The sequence below is a fragment of the Dermacentor silvarum genome, chromosome 3, assembly GCF_013339745.2.
Source record: "Dermacentor silvarum isolate Dsil-2018 chromosome 3, BIME_Dsil_1.4, whole genome shotgun sequence".
Taxonomy (NCBI): domain Eukaryota; kingdom Metazoa; phylum Arthropoda; class Arachnida; order Ixodida; family Ixodidae; genus Dermacentor; species Dermacentor silvarum.
In genome coordinates, this window is record NC_051156.1 from 130,370,315 (window position 1) to 130,390,631 (window position 20,317).

The 20,317-nt window shown below is 48.2% G+C and overlaps 1 protein-coding gene across 1 annotated transcript in view; it reads left to right on the forward strand.

Annotated features, from left to right (window-relative positions):
• Positions 1 to 20,317, forward strand: part of LOC125943988 (uncharacterized) — a 136,853-nt gene that overhangs the window by 42,725 nt on the left and 73,811 nt on the right. Inside the window, exon 2 of the mRNA XM_049663634.1 lies at positions 13,483 to 13,608. Within this exon, the coding sequence (XP_049519591.1) occupies positions 13,483 to 13,608 (126 nt within the window). The remainder of the gene's footprint in view (positions 1 to 13,482; positions 13,609 to 20,317) is intronic.

Consider the following 20,317-nt stretch of genomic DNA (forward strand, 5'->3'; position numbering starts at 1 on the left):
GCGGCTGCATGTCCAAGTTTATACAGTGATAAAGCTACTATCATTACTCTACAGTACTATCGCTCTCTACAAATTTGCTATCGCAATTGATGCTTCTCCCTTTGGGTGAAACTGCGACACTTTTTTATTTACATGAATCTACTAGAGGCTAATAGTTGAAAACTTCCCTTGCAGTCACATGATCAGCCGCTCCCGTTAAACGGCAGATGTGAGAAGATCCAAACCGAGGCTTGTTCCACGAGGTTGTTCCCGTCAAGGGTGTGGAACAACCGCCATGGATCGCTGCTGGGCGGTGCCGGTTACAATGGCTGCAGCTGCGTTTCTGGTTTGCATGCCCTGGTTATGGTTCGTCCTCCTCGTGATATTCGTGGAAGTTCGGTATACGAGGAAACTGCTCCTGGCCAAAAAGCATTGCCAATATGCTAAGCCAGCTTTCAGGTATTTATGCAGCTGTGTCCTAGTTGTATTTCTTACGGTGTGCTTCTCCTTGTGTTTGACTGCTTCATGAGCCGTTCTTATGCACTGTCCAATCAGTTCATGATGTTACGTGTAGCTAATGCCCAAGGCTATTTCAATTTATTACACGGAAGCAAACGGATGTCAAGGTGGCGACGCTATATCAAGCGGGTACACGTCGTCTTCCTCCTCCCCAGTGCAGCCACACTGTGAAGGCTGTTCCGTATCATCACCCCCCGGCAGTAGAAACACCGTCCCTGTGCTTAAGCTACACACCCGCGATGGACAGGTGTTTGATATGGCTGTAGTCTTGCTACGCGAAAGATGTCACTTGCAACTGACAACGACGCTGAAGGGACAGTGGGGATGATTTCATATATGACATTGTTAACTTGTCGCACCAGACGGTATAGACCAGTGTAACGCGACAGCAGCTTTCGGAAAGGCCCACACGGCGGATGGGTGAAAATAGAAGCACAAGAGAGCCCGGAAAAAACTGCACGTCGCGATGGTGGCAATCATAGAGGCGTCTGTGACGCTCCTGTGAGGCCTCGAGACGGGTGCGGGCGAGCTGCCGTGCGTTGTCGGCGGGTGCGATCGCATCGCGGGCGAATTCAGTGGCTGAATTTGCGGAGAGGGTCAGCAAGGTGTCCAAGGGCAACGCATGTTCCCGTCCGCATAAGAGATAGAATGCTGAATACCGACGGTGTCGTGACGCCATAAATTATATGCGAACGTCCTATATGGTAAATGAAGATCCCAGTCCTGGTGGTCGGCCGCAACGTACTTGGAAAACCTGTCGGTTATAGAATGACGAGCAGAAGGTCCGGGCAGTGGTGATCGAAATTGTGGACGTATAATCTCCCCTCCTTGAGGTGAAACATCCGGGGAAAGGCGTCACCAGGCGTTCAGTCCAGGCGGTCGATTAGGGTTCGTAACGAAAGATTGCGGCGTTGTTCTTTTTGCCGATTTGAAGCAACTGGGACACAGAGAAAACGGAAGTGATTGCGTCCGCGTCTGCCGGTTCTTCCACTGGTTAGCGCGACAAACAATCTGCATCCTGGTGCAAGCGTTCCGTCTTATTTACCAAGGAGAAGGCATATTCTTGCAGGCGTAAATCCCAGGGAGTGAGTCGTCCCGTGGGGTCCTTGATCGAGGATAGCCAGCAGAGAGCGTGGTGATCTCTGATTACACAAAATGGGCGTTTGTAGAAGTACGGACGAAACTTCGCAACTGCCTATACAAGAGCGAGGCACTCGCGCTCTGTGATTGAATAATTGCGTTCAGGCAGATGATAGAAGTCACCTGGCATAGGCTACAACGTGATCATGTCCACGCTGGCGTTGTACTAACACTGCTCCTATGCCGTGACCACTGGAAACAGTTCGAACTTCGTTGAGGGCATAAGGGTCAAATTGGGCCAGGATTGGAGGCGTGGTAAGGATAGTAGTGAGATGACAAAAGATGCGGCATGATGAGGATCCCAAGAAAGGCGGACGTCTTTCTTCAAGAGGTCAGTAAGGGGACGTGCAATGGTGGCAAAATCCTTTGCGAAGTGCCGGAAATAGGATCACAGGCCTACGAAGCTACGAACGTCCATTGTAGACTTCGGGTCGGGACATTCGTAACGGCGCCAATTCGCACACGTCTACCATCCCCGAGGTGTCCAAGGACGGTGATTTGGCGGCGAGCGAAGTGAAATTTTGAAGAGTTCAACTGGAGACCGGCCCGGCGGAACACGTCAAGAATGGCTGAAAGACGATCGAGATTCGTGTCGAATGTTGGCGAGAAAACGATGACACCGTCCAGATAGCACAAACAATTGGACCACTTGAACCCATGAAGCAGAGTCCTCGTTCGAAGGTGGCCGACGCTTTACAGAGACCAAAAGGCATCACCTTCGTCTGATAAAGATCGTAAGAGGTAACAAATGCAGTCTTCTCTCGGTCCATGTCTTCGACGGATATCTGCCAGAAGCCGCGAAACGTAAGTCGATAGAATAAAAATAAGTGGCACCGTAAAGGTAGTCTAGAGTGTCATCAATACGTGGCAGAGGCTAAACATCCTTTTTGTGATCTTGTTTAGGTGGCGATAATCTACACAAAAGCGCCACGTTTCATTCTTCTTTTTGTCGAGTACGACTGGAGAAGCACTGGGACTACAGGAAGGCTCGATAATGTACGTCCTGTTGGATAACTGCTCGTTTCGACGCAGAAACACGATATCGACGTTGTTGAATAGGGTTCCCACCGCCAGTATTTATGCGATGGGTCACGACGGACGTTTAACCTAAGGGTCGATTGTAAAAGTAAAAAATATAGTCATAGCCTTCAAGAAGGCGGCAGAGAGCTTCAGCTTGAGCAGGTGTAAGGTCAGAGAAAACCGTCTTCTCAATGTCGACGCTACTGTCGTGGGATGATGCCGCGGTATGGGCTGAACTGCAAAGATCGTCGACTGTGAAAGGCTCGACCTGATCATCCTGCAGAGCGCTAACCACAGCGAATGTGATCTCTTGAGGGTGATAGCCAGAAGATTAGCGTGTCGGACAAGTCCAGTGACTGCGGCAGTGGCGAGTGATTTGCCCAATGCGTTGGCAGTTAAAACAGATCGGCTTTTCGTCCATGGTGCGCCATTCGGATGTGTTGTGCTGTCCATAAGAGGAGTAAGAAGAGGTAGGTGGGAACTTGCGTGGAGAAAGAGGTTCCGAGAGCATGGGACGAACGCAGTGCAGGCCGACGTTTGACAGCTCTTGACGGACGACAGCTTGTATCAAGGAGAGCGTCGCTGGAGAATGATCAGATGGCGGGAATGAATGGGCCGCCGGTTGTGCTGCTTCGACCTCACGACGAATGATGCGGGTTAAGTTGTCACATCACGAAGGCTGGTGGAAGAGGTCGTCACAAGATGACGTACCAGTTGTTTTGGGAAGCTGCGTGATCTGTTGCGATACTTCAGGAGATCATTTTGTAAGGCGTACGCCATGGCGTACTTCACAAGGCACCCAACTGAATCGCGTTATTATTGCGCTAAGAACGAAATTGACATCCGGGCGAATTTCCGCCGTCGTCATCACCCTCGTCGCTGTCATCGCCATGATGTTCCGTACAAAGTGCAAGTGCGATAACATTGCCGCCGCGCGCTGTAGGTGCCAGGGAAAACTTGCAAGGGTAAGCCGAGAAGGATGGTGCCTTGATGTGCGGCGTCTCTTCGCACGAGCAAGGGACGAGGAGGCGGAGGGCGCGCGCCGTCTCCTCACGAGCGCAAATGGGCAGGGGGAGTGGGGAGATGTGCGCGCGTGAGTACGGGCTTGTTATTTAGTTAGTAAGCGAACGTTTACAGCAGTTTGTGTAGCAGATGGAACTACTAACGTTCCTTCGTATAGCCTTCTAATAATTTGCCAGGGCAATGAATGATCCGGCTTCACAGAGAAAATGCGACTTTTCGCACAAGTGGTATTCGTGACTGTCTCCGCCTCTTCTTCTATACGGGGAGAAAAACGTCTTGTCGAAATGACGCTAATTGCTTGAGAAAGATGACAACTGCGTGACCAGTAAAGTGACGGCTTGCTTTTACAGTGTACCCATGTCAAATATGGAGGCGCACTTTTTTTGTTCGTTTGTTTATTCTCGTTTCTTTACATGTATTGGAAGCTTTGTTCCATGCATAGTACGTGTTTTGTGTGCATCGTCCCCTTTTATTTTGTTTCCTTTCCTTCAATACTAGATTTCTAATACTAATGTACATGATGTTCGAGGTACTGGTATGCATTGTGTGATGTGTGCAGCGCTTGTATTTTCTCCTTGTGCTTCAATGCATTAATGCGCTCGTGTTTGTGGCGTGCAACATTGTAATCAAGTATTAAGATATCCACCCTCTAACATCCCCATCGGCCAACAGTATATTTAAAAAAATAAACAAACTCTAATATGCAGGTCACTGTAAAGCGATTGGATTGCACAAGTCAGACTTCTGTTTGACATTGCAACTGGTGAACTGCATCTCGCCGCGGGAGCTGCTATTGCTTTGATTGCCTGCGTGCGCTTGTCAGGGTGCGGTCCACGTGGTGGAAATGATGGCGGACGTTGTAGAAATCATACATTGTTTCAATAAACTGCCTTAATTGTTATGATCCATGCCATTCCGACACCAATGAACTTGCACAAGTTACTCAACAAAGTGGCACAATCATCTGTAGAATTTCGTTCAAAAGACAGTAGTTCTTTAAAGGGTTCTCATTTGAGCTTACTCGTTCAAGAGGACCTTGTTAATGGACACACCGTCAGTTTCGCAATTCAGTATGCGGATCTAGTTTCGAATGCCGCCGCTTGGGCCTAAATACAATTAGAATCACAGAGTTAGTATACTGACTCTAGAGGAAAAGCTGGGCGAGTAAAGCGGGAACCAAATTGGCGCCGCCATGTTGCTATGGCTCATTTTTGTAGCACTAAAAATGTCCAAAATATTATGCAAACGCAAGCACTTAGACGTCGCACTTGGCACAAACAACGTTTCAAGTTCATTCCGTATATTTTTTAGAAAGATCGGATGGCTATTGATAAAATCTTTATGTAAAATTTACGATGTTTTAAAGGCTGCGTTTGCAGGCGCCTTAACTAGATGGCGTTACCGTACTGACGGAGGCTCGGGATCGCTTTGATTGCGCGCCTCGTCTAAATTGCATCTCGTCGTCTGCGCCTGCGCTACAGTGTACTAGAAGGGGGCAGTGGGCTTGCTCTCCGGCGGAGGCTATGCGATGCGGCGGCTCCACGAATGTCGCAAATATGAGCTTCTCCGATAGCCCGAGCGGCGACGCTGGCGTCAGTTTCAATGGAGCGTGGGTGCGACGGCGCAGCTAGGGCAGCTGCCAAGTGCCTGCCCAGTGCCCGATCATATTCGTTGGAGTTGCAGAGCTGCGTTGTTTTTTTTTTTTTTTTGGTGGACGTCGTCGCGTGTTTTTTTTTTTCATTCAGTGTTTTTTTCGCACATAGCCTGCAAGAGATTAGTATGCCTTGCAGTAACTGAGCCATGCCCCGGCATCGACAAAATCACTGTTACGCGCCTGGGTGCCAAACAGGCTATGTTTCTGTGAAGGATGGGCCGAAGTTGTCCTTGTTTGGCGTCCCGAAGGATAAAAATAGGCGGAAAGAGTAGGAAAAATACCTCCACAGAGCTGACAAGCCCCTGGACGACACGAGCGCAGTATGCGAGCTCCATTTCGAGCCACGTTTTGTGCTCATGTCCACCGCAGTCCCTGATCACTGTGAATTGTCTTTCTTTTTATGGTCTAGTTAGGTCAGTTAGCGAAGGAAACTGCGAGGAAGGTACACTGGCCTCCTTACTGGAAGTTGACTATCTCAAAGCATCGACATGTGACCGAAATGAGTGAAGTCAAACTGCTGCTAGCGCTACTGCCACAGAGGCCACACAAAACGTGCTACCCCAGCATCGCACGGGCCTGCGGGTTTCAAACGACCATAACCAGCACGTGGCCAGAAGCGACTTAAGCCTCACTTACCACATTGCGGGCTATGTTGCGCGGGAGTGTATTGTCAATTCCAGCACAAAATGCCAAGAATGCATAAAGCTGCTTAATTACTATGACGCCACCAGGCGAAAGTTTTCAACTTGCCCGGCTAACAAACTTCTGTGACCGAGGTGGCCTCCAATATTCCTCCAGTCAGCTGTACGGCTTCGTGAAAAAGCTAGAGGATCTTTTCACAGAATGCTTCTGTCAGAGTGAGCCACACTCTGACAGCGTTATGGACATGCTGGCAGTTAAGAGTAAGCTTCCCCTCGAATTTGCCTGCAATGGGCACGCTCTTAGCCTCACAGCTAAAATAATTAGTTTTTACATTGTCACACGTCTGCATTTTTATGTGAAAGGAATTAACTATGACAATGCAGGAAAGCGGCAGAGGGCCAAGCAACTGAAATTGAACCGTTGCTTATGAGTTGAAGTGCATGAAACAATGGCTTGCTGTACTTACAAATAAAAGCTTTTTGTCAGCAACAGCCCTGTTATCTTCATTTTGCTTACCCTTATATAGCTGTACATAAGCATACGCCTGAGCCTAATTGTCAAGTGAACTAGTTTTCACTTTTTGTTCAGGCCTCCCTTCATTTCTTTATGAAAGAAAATCAACCTGATTTGATTTAATAAATGTGTGCCAGCGTAATGGTGGTTAATAATAAACGCAAAAGGCTACTGTGAAGCATGGAACAACTAAAGTGGAACAATGAAATATTTAAGCCATATATACAAATTCATTTCGGCTAAGCAAAGCACAAACCTGGTTAGCATGCCTGATGCTTTTTTTTAGCCCAGATGGGTAGTATGTGCGCACTGTTTTCTGTCTGAAAAAATTTTACATTAGGTCGACACGGCATGAAACCGTATATTTGGTCACATTCAAAATTTTCTTTCAATTTTTTTTACGATTGCCCGATAATTCGGAAAATTCGAAGGCCCCTTCCACATAAGCAAAATCCGTCAGCGACGACCTCTTTGCAAAAAGGGTTTAAGAGTTAGGATAGGCAGCAAATTGCCCAAGAGTTGCCGTCTTCCTTTTCCACAAGCCACTATTATGGCAAATATCATGTGGCCTAAACAAATTTAGTGCTTTCTAAAGATTTGTAAAGACCCTCAAGTATGTCAAAATTAAAAACAAATAAGAGTGTTAACTGCTTCGAACTGAAACCGTCAGAAACGCAAGGAAAATCAAAGCTTCTGCAAGCAAAGCTTCCATTGAAGTTGCCAGTGGCACCACCTCTTGGATGCGACGCTGACTGCGTCAAAGGAGCGGCTGAGCAAGCCCACTGCCCCCTTCTAGTACACTGTACCTGCGCGCCCGCATACGGTAGCAACATGTCAGCGCCCTTGCGGTTCCCGATTTTAATACATGGGCGCCATGCGGAGCTTTTCTTCTAGAGTTGGTTATATTACCTCTATGACTGGAAAGACCCGTTAACCACGCTTAGTTGAACTCACTCAACTCGCAGATGCTCTGATTCTTTTAGTTTATTTGGACTCGCACTGCCAACCAATCGGGCTTGCTTCGACTCAGTGCGACTCACTGCGACTCATACCACCTACATCTCAGCAGGGCTCATTCCTATCAAGATTTAACCGGTGAATCTGGGCATAAATGAGCTTGAGAAAGTCAAATCATGACTTAGTTAACTTGCTATGCACGTTGGGTTGGAGCTCCAACGTCGGCCATTTTACTTGAAGCAGTAAGTTGCTTTCTTCCCACACCGCTTGTGTACGGCGCTCAGTACCGCTTGAACGGGTGCACTAAGCTACGATATATGCGTTCGCGCTGTATGTCTTCTATTAAGCATGAAGTGCTTTTAGCTCCCGTTGTCCGTGACCTTCAAGTGACCTTGAGCCAAAGCCAGAGCCGTTATCCGGGCACTCAAACGAGAACATCCGAGCATCGTTGCGAGAACAAAACGAGATCATCCGGGCTACCAGTGAAACATTCAGAAAATGTGGTCTCTGGCTCCCAAACCTTTGTACAGGACCGCAGTACATACGCTAGTTACTTCCCAAACAAGTTACATATAATATTTTCCGATTTCTTCCTAATGTTTGTTCACAATATCACTCAAGCAGTAACTTCCAGTACGCGGAAGTTTTATTTGTCATTTCCAATAGCAACGTTCAAAAAGCCGATAGAGGGCACTATACATTTGATTGTCATTTTTGGGCACTTAGATAAGGTTGTCTGTGCTCTTTGTAACGCCAGGGCTCCGTGAGTCGTGAGCGGTGCGCGACAAGAAAAAGTGGCGACAGACGCTGAGCGCGGTGCACTGTTGGAAGAAGAAAAGCGGTTGAAGGCGGCAGCACCACAGGCAGCAAAAGACGCCATATGGTAGCCATTTCATGCTTACATCTACTCTAGATTGTGAGAGGTCTAGTGTTTTTTACTAATGGTTTGAAGCAATATCTTTTGGGCAGGTTTTTCGACATATACTTGCCGTTGGTACAGCGGATTCTCGCTAGGCGATTCGCTTTCATTGGTCTGTTGTATCAGTGATGCCAGGTGACAACAGGTGAGCATCGCCAATCACCATGATACAGACGAATATCGTGCCTTGTGACACATTGCAACACATTGTTACGGGGAGTATTTACTTTACAGTAAATGACCAGCACTTGTCTAGTCAAGACAGCACAGAGTGCACAGGGTTCAGCAGGTTTTCAGTACGACAGGAAAGCCTCTGACCCAGCTCCACTACAACGTCTTTGTCTTGGCCATAGCTCGTGACAATATCGCCGATATCGCTCTTAACAACGGTTACCATTACTGCACAGAGGGCATATTTCGCTACTCGCGATAGTTCGATCATAAAGCGCCGCATACTAAGAAGGAAATGACAAATTTTGTGGAATCCTGCTGGGTGGAGGAAATTTAATGAAAGGGAAACATTGTCATCCACCCGAACGTAGCACAAACCTACAAAGGAAACCCATACGGGATTCTCAAAACGCATAGCAGTTGAGCAAAAAATTCGTCCCGGACCACGACCTTCTTATATGAGGCTTAATAAGAGTATATCTGTCTTTTAATTAGGTGATTTGATGTTACCAGCGCCCCGTTTGAAGACGACGCTGACGACATGCCACTGCTGCTCGTGCTAGCGGTGGTCGCCATGTTTTCTTTTTTTTTTGCAGAAACACTGGTCCGCTGCGCGCGCTCCGCGGAGATGAGACTAGCAAGCGAGTGGCCGGCTCCGTAAACACGCTCTGCACCCCAGCGTACCGCACAGGCGCAGTGGCGTCTCCGCTCGCCCGCTGACCCGTAAACCAGCTCAGCCACAAACATCTAGTGATCTCCGCTCGTATGCCCAATTAGCCATTGCCATTGAAGTATAACTGTCATGCCGCTCGTTATCGTGAGTTGCGAGTGCCGAAAGGCTTTGCCGCGTGCTTTAATTCGTACTTTGTCGCGTCCTGCTTGATTAATTGTTACGCCTTTTCTTTTTGTATACCTTAACATAATCAGGAATAGCGCTACAAGCACAACCTTCACGTAATGTTACACCCCTAAACTTAATATTGTTACCACTATTTGAATAAATATATCGTTGGCAGCGCAGAGTATGATGAGCGTAAGCCTAAGACACTAATGAAAGATAACGAATAAGGTCTCTTCATTCCTAGGATTGGTCGTATATGCCCTTCAACGACGCATCAAGACCTACTACATCGTGTTGTTTAGCATGATTCTGACATCAGCGGCATTAATATTGTCGGCTTTTGCTCCTAACATCTTCTGGATGACAATACCATTCGGTGTGATCCACGGTAAGCAAATATCTCGTTGAGATCGCTCAGAAAATGCTTCCTGGTTCATGTTTCAAACATTCCTTAGTGATCTTGTGCACCTATCGTAGGGCTCATTACCTAGTTTAAGAAGAATAAGCACTTTAAAAATGGACGGCAATTTTTATTGGAATTCTTTTGTAAGGGCAGCACATACTGCCTTAACCACATCATTCGCCTGTTTTCTAAAAAAAAAACACCGCGTCAAGCTGCCTAAAAATTACAGCCTGTGCGATATGACCTCGACTTTCGTGGCACCGTTACAACAGGATAAATGACGCCACTATAGACATTTTGGCCGTGAGGGAAGCTGAACATCACACAATAGAAAGAACATTTGCTAGCGTCCCGAAAAATTGTGTGACTGGGTAAAGAAATGAAACGTAAGACAAGCAGAACATAATAAAAATTGAAGGTGCAAGCGCTCGGCAGCCTCGATCGGGATGTACTTTTTTTTTGTGGTTTGGCGACATCTTCTTATTGAGGGTGTGTCTTCTTGCAGTACGCATTTCCAAGTAATATTTCGCTTTGCTCTGTTTAAAAGCGGGGCTAAGTAACCACAAAACGTTAGGCGTCGATTTCCTATCGCGAGCAGCAATGACCAGCGGAGCTGAGGGGAAGCCTCAGCAAAGCTAGGTGAAGAAGAGCGTGGTTAAGCAAAGCAGGATCAAGTTAAACAACGTTGTGCTACGTCGAGAAATTCCAGGGCGAGAAAGAGGCCCGCCGATGTGAGAGCACGCCTGTTACTAGGGAATGCTGACGTCATTACTAACGTCATACGACGAGCGCTCGGCGTGGCTGGGCATTGGCTCCACTCCCGCTAAACTCTGCCCTGCCACCTGTGCTAACGGTCCTCCTCTCCACTAACCTCCCTCCCCTCTCGCCACACTCTCTTCGCTCACGAGAGTTTTCCCTCGTGCTATAAACTTGTCCCTCTCCCGACTTGGCTATGCTGCGAATATCACTGCGCACGGACCAAGCTCGACTTTAGCAGCTTCTCTGTAAAAAGCTCCCGTATAAGCAGCTGCCGTAGTCGCGTTCTTAACATGGCATTATATCGGACGGCTGCTACGCGCAGCATACCAAAAGAAGAAATTTTATTTGCGGTCAATAATTTAAGTATACACTTTCAACATTCCACTAGATACGTCACATGGAGATCATGCATTCACTTCAAGGTGTTTATAGATCAAGTGTCTGGTTTCTGGCTGCAATACTTGGAGCTAAACTCAGTTCAGTTTCGCTTGTTTTTTGTAATGGATATAAATCTAAACTAAGTGCCGATTCAACTACGTAAGAAGCTACTCTTACAGTTAGTGTGTTCCTTTGGCAATGCAGTGTCGAAAAGTGTGTTTCCATATTTTGATATGAATATTTCATTCACCGTACTGTTAACTAATTAAGCCCGAACATGGTACGCGCTAAGCCTTCTCTTAACATAGCGAAGCAATAATAATGCACTATTAACCTAATTGGTATTGGTTTTCTCAATATGTAATTTCCTTACGAAAATCTATATCAGTACCGGTGCTTTTTGAATAATAGGCCATAATTTTTCTTTAGTTTATATATGGAATTCGAGAAATCATGCTTAGCTGTAAGCATGTTATGAGAGCGGATTTGGGATGTCTTATTTTATTGAATATTGATTCATTGATGCAAGTGTTTATCTCCACATTTGTTAGTTCCAGGTAATCGCACATGAGGCTAAATTCTTCACCTAAACAAATTATTTGAGCAATTAACAAAACGCACAGTTTTACCTTGCAGGCTTGGGACATGGAATGTTCCTCACGTCTTCCACCATATACATACTACAACATTTCAACAAGTATCGCACCATCGCAGCGTCATTCGTTGTAATCGGATATGGTTTGTCAGCTGTCGTCAGCCAGTTCGTACTCGTCGGGCTGGTGGAACTTTATAACTTGGATGGTGCACTGCTATTGTCCGGGGCAATTGTCATGAACTCAGTCGCGATTGTGCTGTTGGCCAGGAACCCTTCCCCATGCAGACTCGGCTGCAAACGAAATGGCCCCGAACTTTATGAAAATGCGGTTTCCACGCAACGGAGTCATGGAACTATAAGTGATCAAAACTCACCTCCCCAAAGGTAATGCAACCGCATTTTGACAGCTTGGTACATATAGATTTGAAAGTGGAAGACAGTGGAAGACAGTGGTGTGGATCAGAGAGCAAACGGGGATAGCCGATATTCTAGTTGGCATTAAAGGAAAAAAAATTAGTGTAGCTTGCACTGGAGGCGAAATGCTAAAGAGACAGCGGAGCTGATGGGTACCTAACTAGTCCTTGCTTTTGGGCTAGGCTAAGCACTACCAAGTCATCCCCAGCATTTCCCGGAATTTATCATTTGTGGATTATCGATTAGCTATCGATTGGCTATCGCATAGTATTGGCCTAGTATTTGGGCTAGGCTAAGCACTACCAAGTCATCCCAAGCATTTTCCGAAATATATTGATTCTTGATCAATTATTGATTAGTTATTGATTGGCTATCGACGACTTACTAAGCTTAAGTAGTCCCAAACATGCTTAGCTAGTCTTAGCCAGGCTCACATTCGCTAGTTCACAGCGGTAAGTGCCATTGCACTTGGACCCTTTCTGCAATACCGCCAGGATCGGCCCACATCCCACTTTTTTTTCTGTTAACGCGCTACAAATTACGGCCAGCTTAAAAGTACCGTTGTTAAAAATGAAGCTGGGCAGGCGATGTATTACGTAGGATGCATAACCGCTGGACCAGTAGAGTTACAGAATGGATACCAATAGCCATCGAGCGCCATCGAGGATGGCAAAAAACTAGGTGGGGTGATAAAACTAGGTGGTGTGATCAAGTTACAACATTTGCAGGCGCAAGTTGGAATCAGCTACCGAGACAGGGGTAATTGGAGATCACAGGGAGAGGCCTTCGTCCTGCACTGGACATAAATACAGGCTGATGATGATGATAGCAGACATCGAACGTCATAAATTCTGCAAGGGGTAACCTCAGAAAACGATGCACAATGCTTATCGCAGTTGGCCATGAAAAAATGAATGTGGTTGCTGTGTTGATATTAACCAAAAATTATTGCTTGCTGGCCAATATACTGACAACGACGAAGTCATTCGTTGAAGTATGGTTTTATCACTGCTGTGCCATATGCATGGCAATGAATAGCGTATTCCTGTGGGTATCTCTTACTTCCCAACTACCGTAGCCTTACTTTCCATCCTGGCTGCAGTTAAATCAGAGATAATTTTAAATTGGTAATCATTTTCTTAAAGACGCTCAGAAAAACGGACGGTGCTCCAAGCAAATTGAGACAGCGACACAGCCCGACAGCAGTGCATTGAAGCAAGTCCTGGCCCTCTTCAGCATGCCTTCATTTTACGTTCTTCTTGGAGCCATCCTTGTTGGAGACTACACGGCCGTTGAGTTCCGGGCAACAATCGTGGATTACGGGATCGACAAAGGCATAGAACTTGACCGCACGACACATTTGGTGATGTTCTCTTCAATGGGCCAACTTGTGGGCCGCATCGGAGTTCCACTGCTAGCGGACTGTTTGCCTTCAACCCGCCGACCTCTGTACGCGTTTGTTTTGTAATATTTGGTGTGTGCATGATGGCAATGCCACAAGTTACTTTTATGTTGCCAGTGGCAGCATTAGCAACATTGCTCGAAATGGCGCAAGGTTACATCTTCTGCATCCGGTACGTGCTTCTGGCGGATTACCTGGGAGTGGAGAGGACGGCGGCCTCCAGTGGGATCATTGGCGTGGGCATGGTGCCTCTGTCGTTGGTCAGCCCAGTGATCATAGGTAATCGCACATTGAATTTGCTGCTTACCTCGAAAAAACCTCTGTTGCTTTGTTTGCGCAAACACTGTAATTCACTGCTATCTAGTGATTTAAAATGCGGAACAGAATTCTAACATCCTATAGCTGCCGTATTCACAAATCGCGCCGCTCATTGCTCTTACAGTACAGACTGTTGTGCAAGAGCCCTAGGCTAAGGTAATGAGTACATAATATTCTTTTATTTTTTTAATATCACGCTACTTCTGTTTTATTAGTGGTGGCGAATACTTATAATAAAAACAACCGAATAATGTGATTTTTATGGGGTAAAAAACACATTTGCGAATAGCTATGGCAGAATTTTGAACAAAGATTTTTCTTTTGTCACATATTGACACAATGATGTGGGGCTCCCACACCGCGGGATGGCGCGCGCAAAGGTCGGCGCCATGAAAGACGACGGAGCGCGTAGGCTGCACGCTCTACTTCTGGTCCGCCATTAAAGAGAAGCGTCTGTTTTTTTCAAGTCTCCGTCTACGATCTACGTTACATTTTTCTGGTGGAGGTGCTGGGTACATGCTACCGCTTCCAGATCGAACCCCGTCTACAAGCCCAGTACGAAGTCCTGTCGAGCTGACTCCTGTTCACGTACGGACAAGCCGTCGACTTCAAGGACTGCCACCTGAGTACGAGCCTCTACCCAACCGAGTCAGAAGGATGAGTACATCAGTTCCATCTTCTTCCTCAAACCGCACCGACCGCGGTCGTCCTTAACCAGCCGCTAATCCCCAAATCCTTCCATGGGGACACCCTTCGAGGATGTTGAGGACCTGGCTCGATCACTTCGAGCGTGTCGCAGAATTCAACGGCTGGACACCGGAGCGCAAGCTACGCAATGCCTACTTTGCACTCGAGACTATGCGCGGACATGGTTTGAGAAACCTTGAGGTGGTCTTATCAACATGGGACGAATTCCGACGCAGCTAATCAGAACATATGCCAGCCCCGATCGCAAGGAGCGAGCTGAATATGCAATTCAGGCGAGAGTACAGCGGCCGAACGAAAGCGTCGCAATGTTTGTCGAAGATATGTGCCGACTTTTCCGACTCGCGGATCCATCCATGCCTGAAGAGAAGAAGCTAAGGCACTTGATGCGCGGTTTTGTAAAGCAGAGTTATTCGGTGGCCTAATACGCAATCCACCAAAGACCGTTGCAGAGTTTTCTCGCGGAAGCCATATCAATGGAAAAGGCACTGCAGCAGGGAACAAGGCTGTACAACCGCGACGTGTCGACCCTATCGCGTGACCCTCTCGCTATACCGTTTGACAATACCGACGCCTTGCGGGAGCTCATTAGGCTGTTGTTCGAGAAGAGCTCCAAAAGCTTCAGGTTGGCTCCGGCATCGGTACCGCGACTCGCTCGGCTGAGGTCGTTCGGGAGGAAATCAGGCAGGCAGTCCAAGTCCCGAGCGAAGCGAGACACCACAGCCCGAGACACGGCAGCCACAGCCTCGCATGTCGCTATGCGGAAGTTGCGCGAAGTTCGTTGTCCCGACTTTTTCACGGTATGAGCGACGTCCCGGACTTTCATGGTGTGGCGCCGTGGAACAAGCAACTGGCGACTTCAGGCCTCGCCGCACGCCATTCATGGCTGAAGCACGACCACCCCGCAAGAGCGACGTATGGCGCACTGCAGACCGGAGGCCGTTGTGTTTTCATTGCGGTGAAGCCGATCACCTCTACAGGGCATGTCCTTACCGCCGAGCTGGGCTCCGTGGATTTCTCACTGAATGCGCCGTGCCCGCGCAATGGCGAACGCCCCCTGGAGATTGAAGCCTACTCGCGGACGCCAGGACCTCGTTTGCCCCACGATTCCGTGACACACGGTCACCGTCACCCGCCCGACACAGGTCTTCCAGCCCCCTCTTCACGCCGAGTGCTACAAGGCGTCGCTCACCCAGCCCTGCTTCCCGGGAAAACTGAGTCCAGCGACCTGCGGAGGTGAGGTCGCTGATGGTGCGAACGCTGAAGATCCTCCACTACGACGACGCGGATATGACGCAATGAGACGCAGAGAAATCAGTGCAGTTCGGCTGTCAGTATCTTGCGACGTACCAGTTACCCATAGATGGACCACGAAGTCACGCCGTTGATCGACACGGGTGCGGATACGTCTGTTATGAGCCAGAATCTCGCGCGATATACTGAACAAGTTTCGACGCAATGGGCCGGAACTCAGATTTCGTACTGCAGGAGGGCACCTCATAACTCCAATGGGCCGGTGCACGGCACGAGTCAACATTCGCGGTTTCACGTACATCGGCGACTTCGTCATTCTTCCTGAATGTTCAAAGGACCTTATACTCGGCATGGATTTCCTTCACGCGAATGGTGCCATCATCGACCTGCAAGAGTCTAGAGTCAGCTTTGCTACTACACAAGCCATAGCGAACAGTAATGACACCGACCGTGACATCGCGCTTCACGTTGCCGACGATCACGTCACGTTGCCACCCAAGAGCAGCGTGCTTACCCTTGTCCGATGCGACATGGAGGACGACGCCGAAGGAATTGCTGAGGCAAACATCCCCCTGCTTCTTGACGCGCCACATTTGCTAGCTAGAGGGCTTCTTCAGGTGCGAAACAGATGTTCAGTCGTGTTGCTATACAAACTTTAGCAACGAGTTCGGCATGTACCACGAGGAACGACCAGTCGCATTTCTTCGCGAAATCATTGATGTTACTGACATTGGCACAATGGAAATCGCATCGTCTCAACAATCTGAGTTACCCAGCCTAAAAGAAAGGATTCACGTTAACGCTGCTCTGCCAGACCATCAGAAAGACCGTCTACTGAGTCTCGTGAATGAATTTGCCGCGTGTTTTTCAACGTCGTCCTAAGTACGGCGCACGCCCATCGTAAAGCACCGCATTATTACGGATGAATCCGCACGTCATGTTCCCCAGTCTTACTTACAGAGTGTCGCCAGTGGAAAGGGAAGCGATCAAGCAGCAGGTGAAAGAGATGCTCCAAGACGACGTGATCCAACCGTCCACAAGCCCGTGGCCTCCCCTGTAGTGTTAGTCAGAAAGAAGACAACACACTACGTTTCTGGTAGATTACAGAAAGTTGAACCGTGTAACCAAGCGCGATGTTTATCCAATGCCACGCATCGACGACGCATTGGATCGTCTACAACATGCCAAGTTTTTTTCTTCGTTGGATCTTAAATCCGGGTATTGGCAAATCGAAATTGATGAACAGGATCGTGAAAAAACAGCGCTTGTGAAACCTGACGGGCTTTATGAGTTCAAAGTTCTCCCCTTCGGTCTCTGTTCCGCACCTGCCACCTTTCAGCGGATGATGGATACCGTGCTTGCTGACTCAAATGGCAAACCTGCCTCGTGTACTTGGATGACGTCGTCGTGTTTTCGAGCACGTTTGACGAACGTCTCACACGACTCGAGAGCGTCCTCGCTGCGATCCGTACTGCCGACCTCACCATCAAGCCTGAGAAATGCTACTTCGGGTTCCAAGAGCTCAAATTTCTTGGCCATGTCGTTGGTCCTAAAGACGTCCGACCAGACCCCGACAAGTTAGCTGCCGTCGCCGAGTTTTCACCACCAACAGACAAGAAGGCTGTCCAACGCTTCCTTGGTTTGTGCGCCTATTATAGACGCTTCGTCGAGGGATTCTCGAGAATTGCTGAACCTCTGACACGACTTACACGCGATGATGTGCCTTTCATTTGGGCGGACGAGCAGCAGCAGTCGTTCAATGAACTGCGCGAGTTTGCAAGCTGCCCCAATACTTGCTCATTTCGACGAAAACGCAGACACAGAAATCCATACTGACGCCAGCAATGCGGGTCTCGGTGCAGTTCTTGTGCAATGGCAAGATGGTGCGGAACGCACCATTGCTTATGCAAGCCGCAGTCTCACCAAGGCTGAGAAAAACTACTCAACCACTGAAAAAGAATGCTTAGCGGTTGTGTGGGCAATTAGTAAATTCCGACCCTACTTGTACGGTAGACCCTTTAAGGCTGTCAGCGATCACCACGCCCTGTGCTGGCTTGCCAACCTCAAGGATCCTTCAGGCAGACTAGCCCATTGGAGCCTACGCTTACACGAGTACGACATAACGGTTGTCTCCCGATCTGGAAGAAAGCACAGTGACGCTGACTGGTTGTCACGCGCACCGCTCCCTACGACATCATCGGACCCTGACTATGACTTGCCATTTGTCGGCGTTGTCGACGCAGTAAAGATGGCTGAGCACCAGTGCGCTGACCCTGAGCTGCTGCCGCTTATCGAGCACCTTCAAGGAGTTGAAGGTGTTTTACCATGCTCGCTCTTGCGCGGCTTATCATCGTACCGTTAGCGCAACTACGTCCTTTACAGGAAAAACTGCGGAAGCGGTCCAAATACGTACCTCCTTGTCGTGCCGTCGGCGCTGCGCCAAGACATTTTGCAAGCCTGCCATGATGAGCCATGCGCGGGACACCTGGGATTCACTAAGACATTAGCAAGGATACGACAAAAGTATTACTGGCCCAGCTTTTTTCTTCTGTGCAACGGTACGTAAAGACCTGCCGCGATTGTCAGCGTCGCAAAGAAACCGCCCTTTAAACCGGCTGGCTTTCTCCACCCTGTGGACCCTCCTCAAGCACCGTTCCAACAAATCGGAATGGATCTACTTGGGCCATTCCCAGTGACCTCTTCGCGCAACAGATGGATAGTCGTCGCTACCGACTACTACCCGGTAGCCTAAACCGAAGCTATTCCGCAAGCCAAATCGTATGAAGTGGCCAAGTTCTTCGTCCACCACATCGTCCTACGACATGGTGCACCGTCTGTTCTCATCACGGATCACGGTACAGCATTTACAGCCGAATTTATGCAGGACGTTCTCCAGCTGACCCATACTTCTCACCGCAAGAGCACTGCCTATCACCCTCAAACCAATGGATTAACGGAACGTCTGAACAGAACGCTGGCTGATATGCTCTCCATGTATGTCGACGTAGAGCACAAGATGTGGGACGAGATTTTACCCTATGTGACCTTTGCGTATAATACTGCTGTACAGGAGACTACACAGTTTACGCCGTTCGAACTTGTATACGGGCGCCACGTCACCTCAACACTGGACGCCATGCTACCTGTGTCTGATAATAGCCCGACCAGCGAAAACGTGGACGAGTTTGTGCAAAGAGCCGAAGAAACTCGCCAGCTTGCTCGGCATCGTATCCGGAGCCAACAACGTACCGACACCCTTCGATACAACCAGGGTCGACGCGACGTCCATTACAATACCGGCGACTGCGTGTGTCTGGACGCCCATCCGTCGCCGTGGACTCTCGGAAAAGTTGCTCCGCCGGTATTTCAGTCCCTACAAGGTTACACGCCGCCTCAGTGACGTAACCTACGAAGTCGTCCCCTGCAGTTCCGACCCCGGTTCGCTCCGTCGTCGTCCTCACGCTGAAGTTGTTCATGTAGTGCGCATGAAACCATACTATGCGCGTACATGAACGCCAAGATGCACCTGAGGACCTCCATTTATTATCGTGGCTGAAAGAACTTTTTGACGCCACCGAGACGGTCGCTTTTCGGCGGGGGGCAATTGACACAATGATGTGGGGCTCCCGCACCGCGGGATGGCGCGCGCAAAGGTCGGCGCCATGAAAGACGACGAAGCGCGTAGGCTGCACGCTCTTCTTCTGGTCCGTCATTAAGAGAAGCGTCTGTTTTTTCAAGTCTCCGTCTACGATCTACGTTACAATATGAATGAAGAATACATCTGACTGCTGTATACCAACGTCAAAATGCACTCGAAAGATCGTTAATTCCAATATGGTCATTTTTAGGTTTATTTAATCACAACTTGAGTGGAGATCAAGGTTTGTATAAACCGATTCCAAGAAGTGCAATAAATAGAAAACATAGAGCAGTCCGGACATCGGCACGCATTGTGCATTGCGCATCTTGAAATCATATAGGACATCTGCGAGAAATATAAGAATCGCCGCATTTAATCTGAAAGCTTTCTCTCATTTGACAAGCTGTTCAATATATTCGCTCATTTTTCGAGAAACTCGATGGTGTTCCCAAAGTAAGAAAATAAATTTCGGCCGCCACATAACCCCAGTTCAACACAAAAACAACGCAAAGTATCGTTTATTGAAAAGAAGGGTGCTCAAGGATCGCGTTAATTCAAGCGAAGCTTGTATTGCCTAAGAAGTGTCGGTGGTGGTGTCAGGCTAAAACCCCATCGTAAACCTGTAGAAAACTCGCATGTCGTTCGCTTGGTATATAACAAAACTGGCATGGAGGGTAACGAATGTATGACTAACATGACTGATAGGAAATTAGATCAATAACATCAAATGCTCGTCAGTTACCTCACTATTAACGATAATAAAAGGACGTGTATTGGATACACGCATTGTTTATGCGGATATGAGCCAGGTACAAGAAAAGAATCTAAAGGTGTTTATTTGGCAGACCTTGGAGCAGCGCAACGTCAATGGTCACCGCAGTGACAGCTTCCAGGCATGAGAGCCGTTGCCGATAAAGAGCGCTCGACTCACTAACGTTTTGATCCAGTAGCGCTGAACCCACCCACGTCTCTCTTCTTCGCTACAGCAAGAAAGAATGAATGAAGGAAAGAGAGACAGAAAGCAGAAATAACGAGTGCCTCATACCGGGCCGCACATTTCAGTCCGCTGGT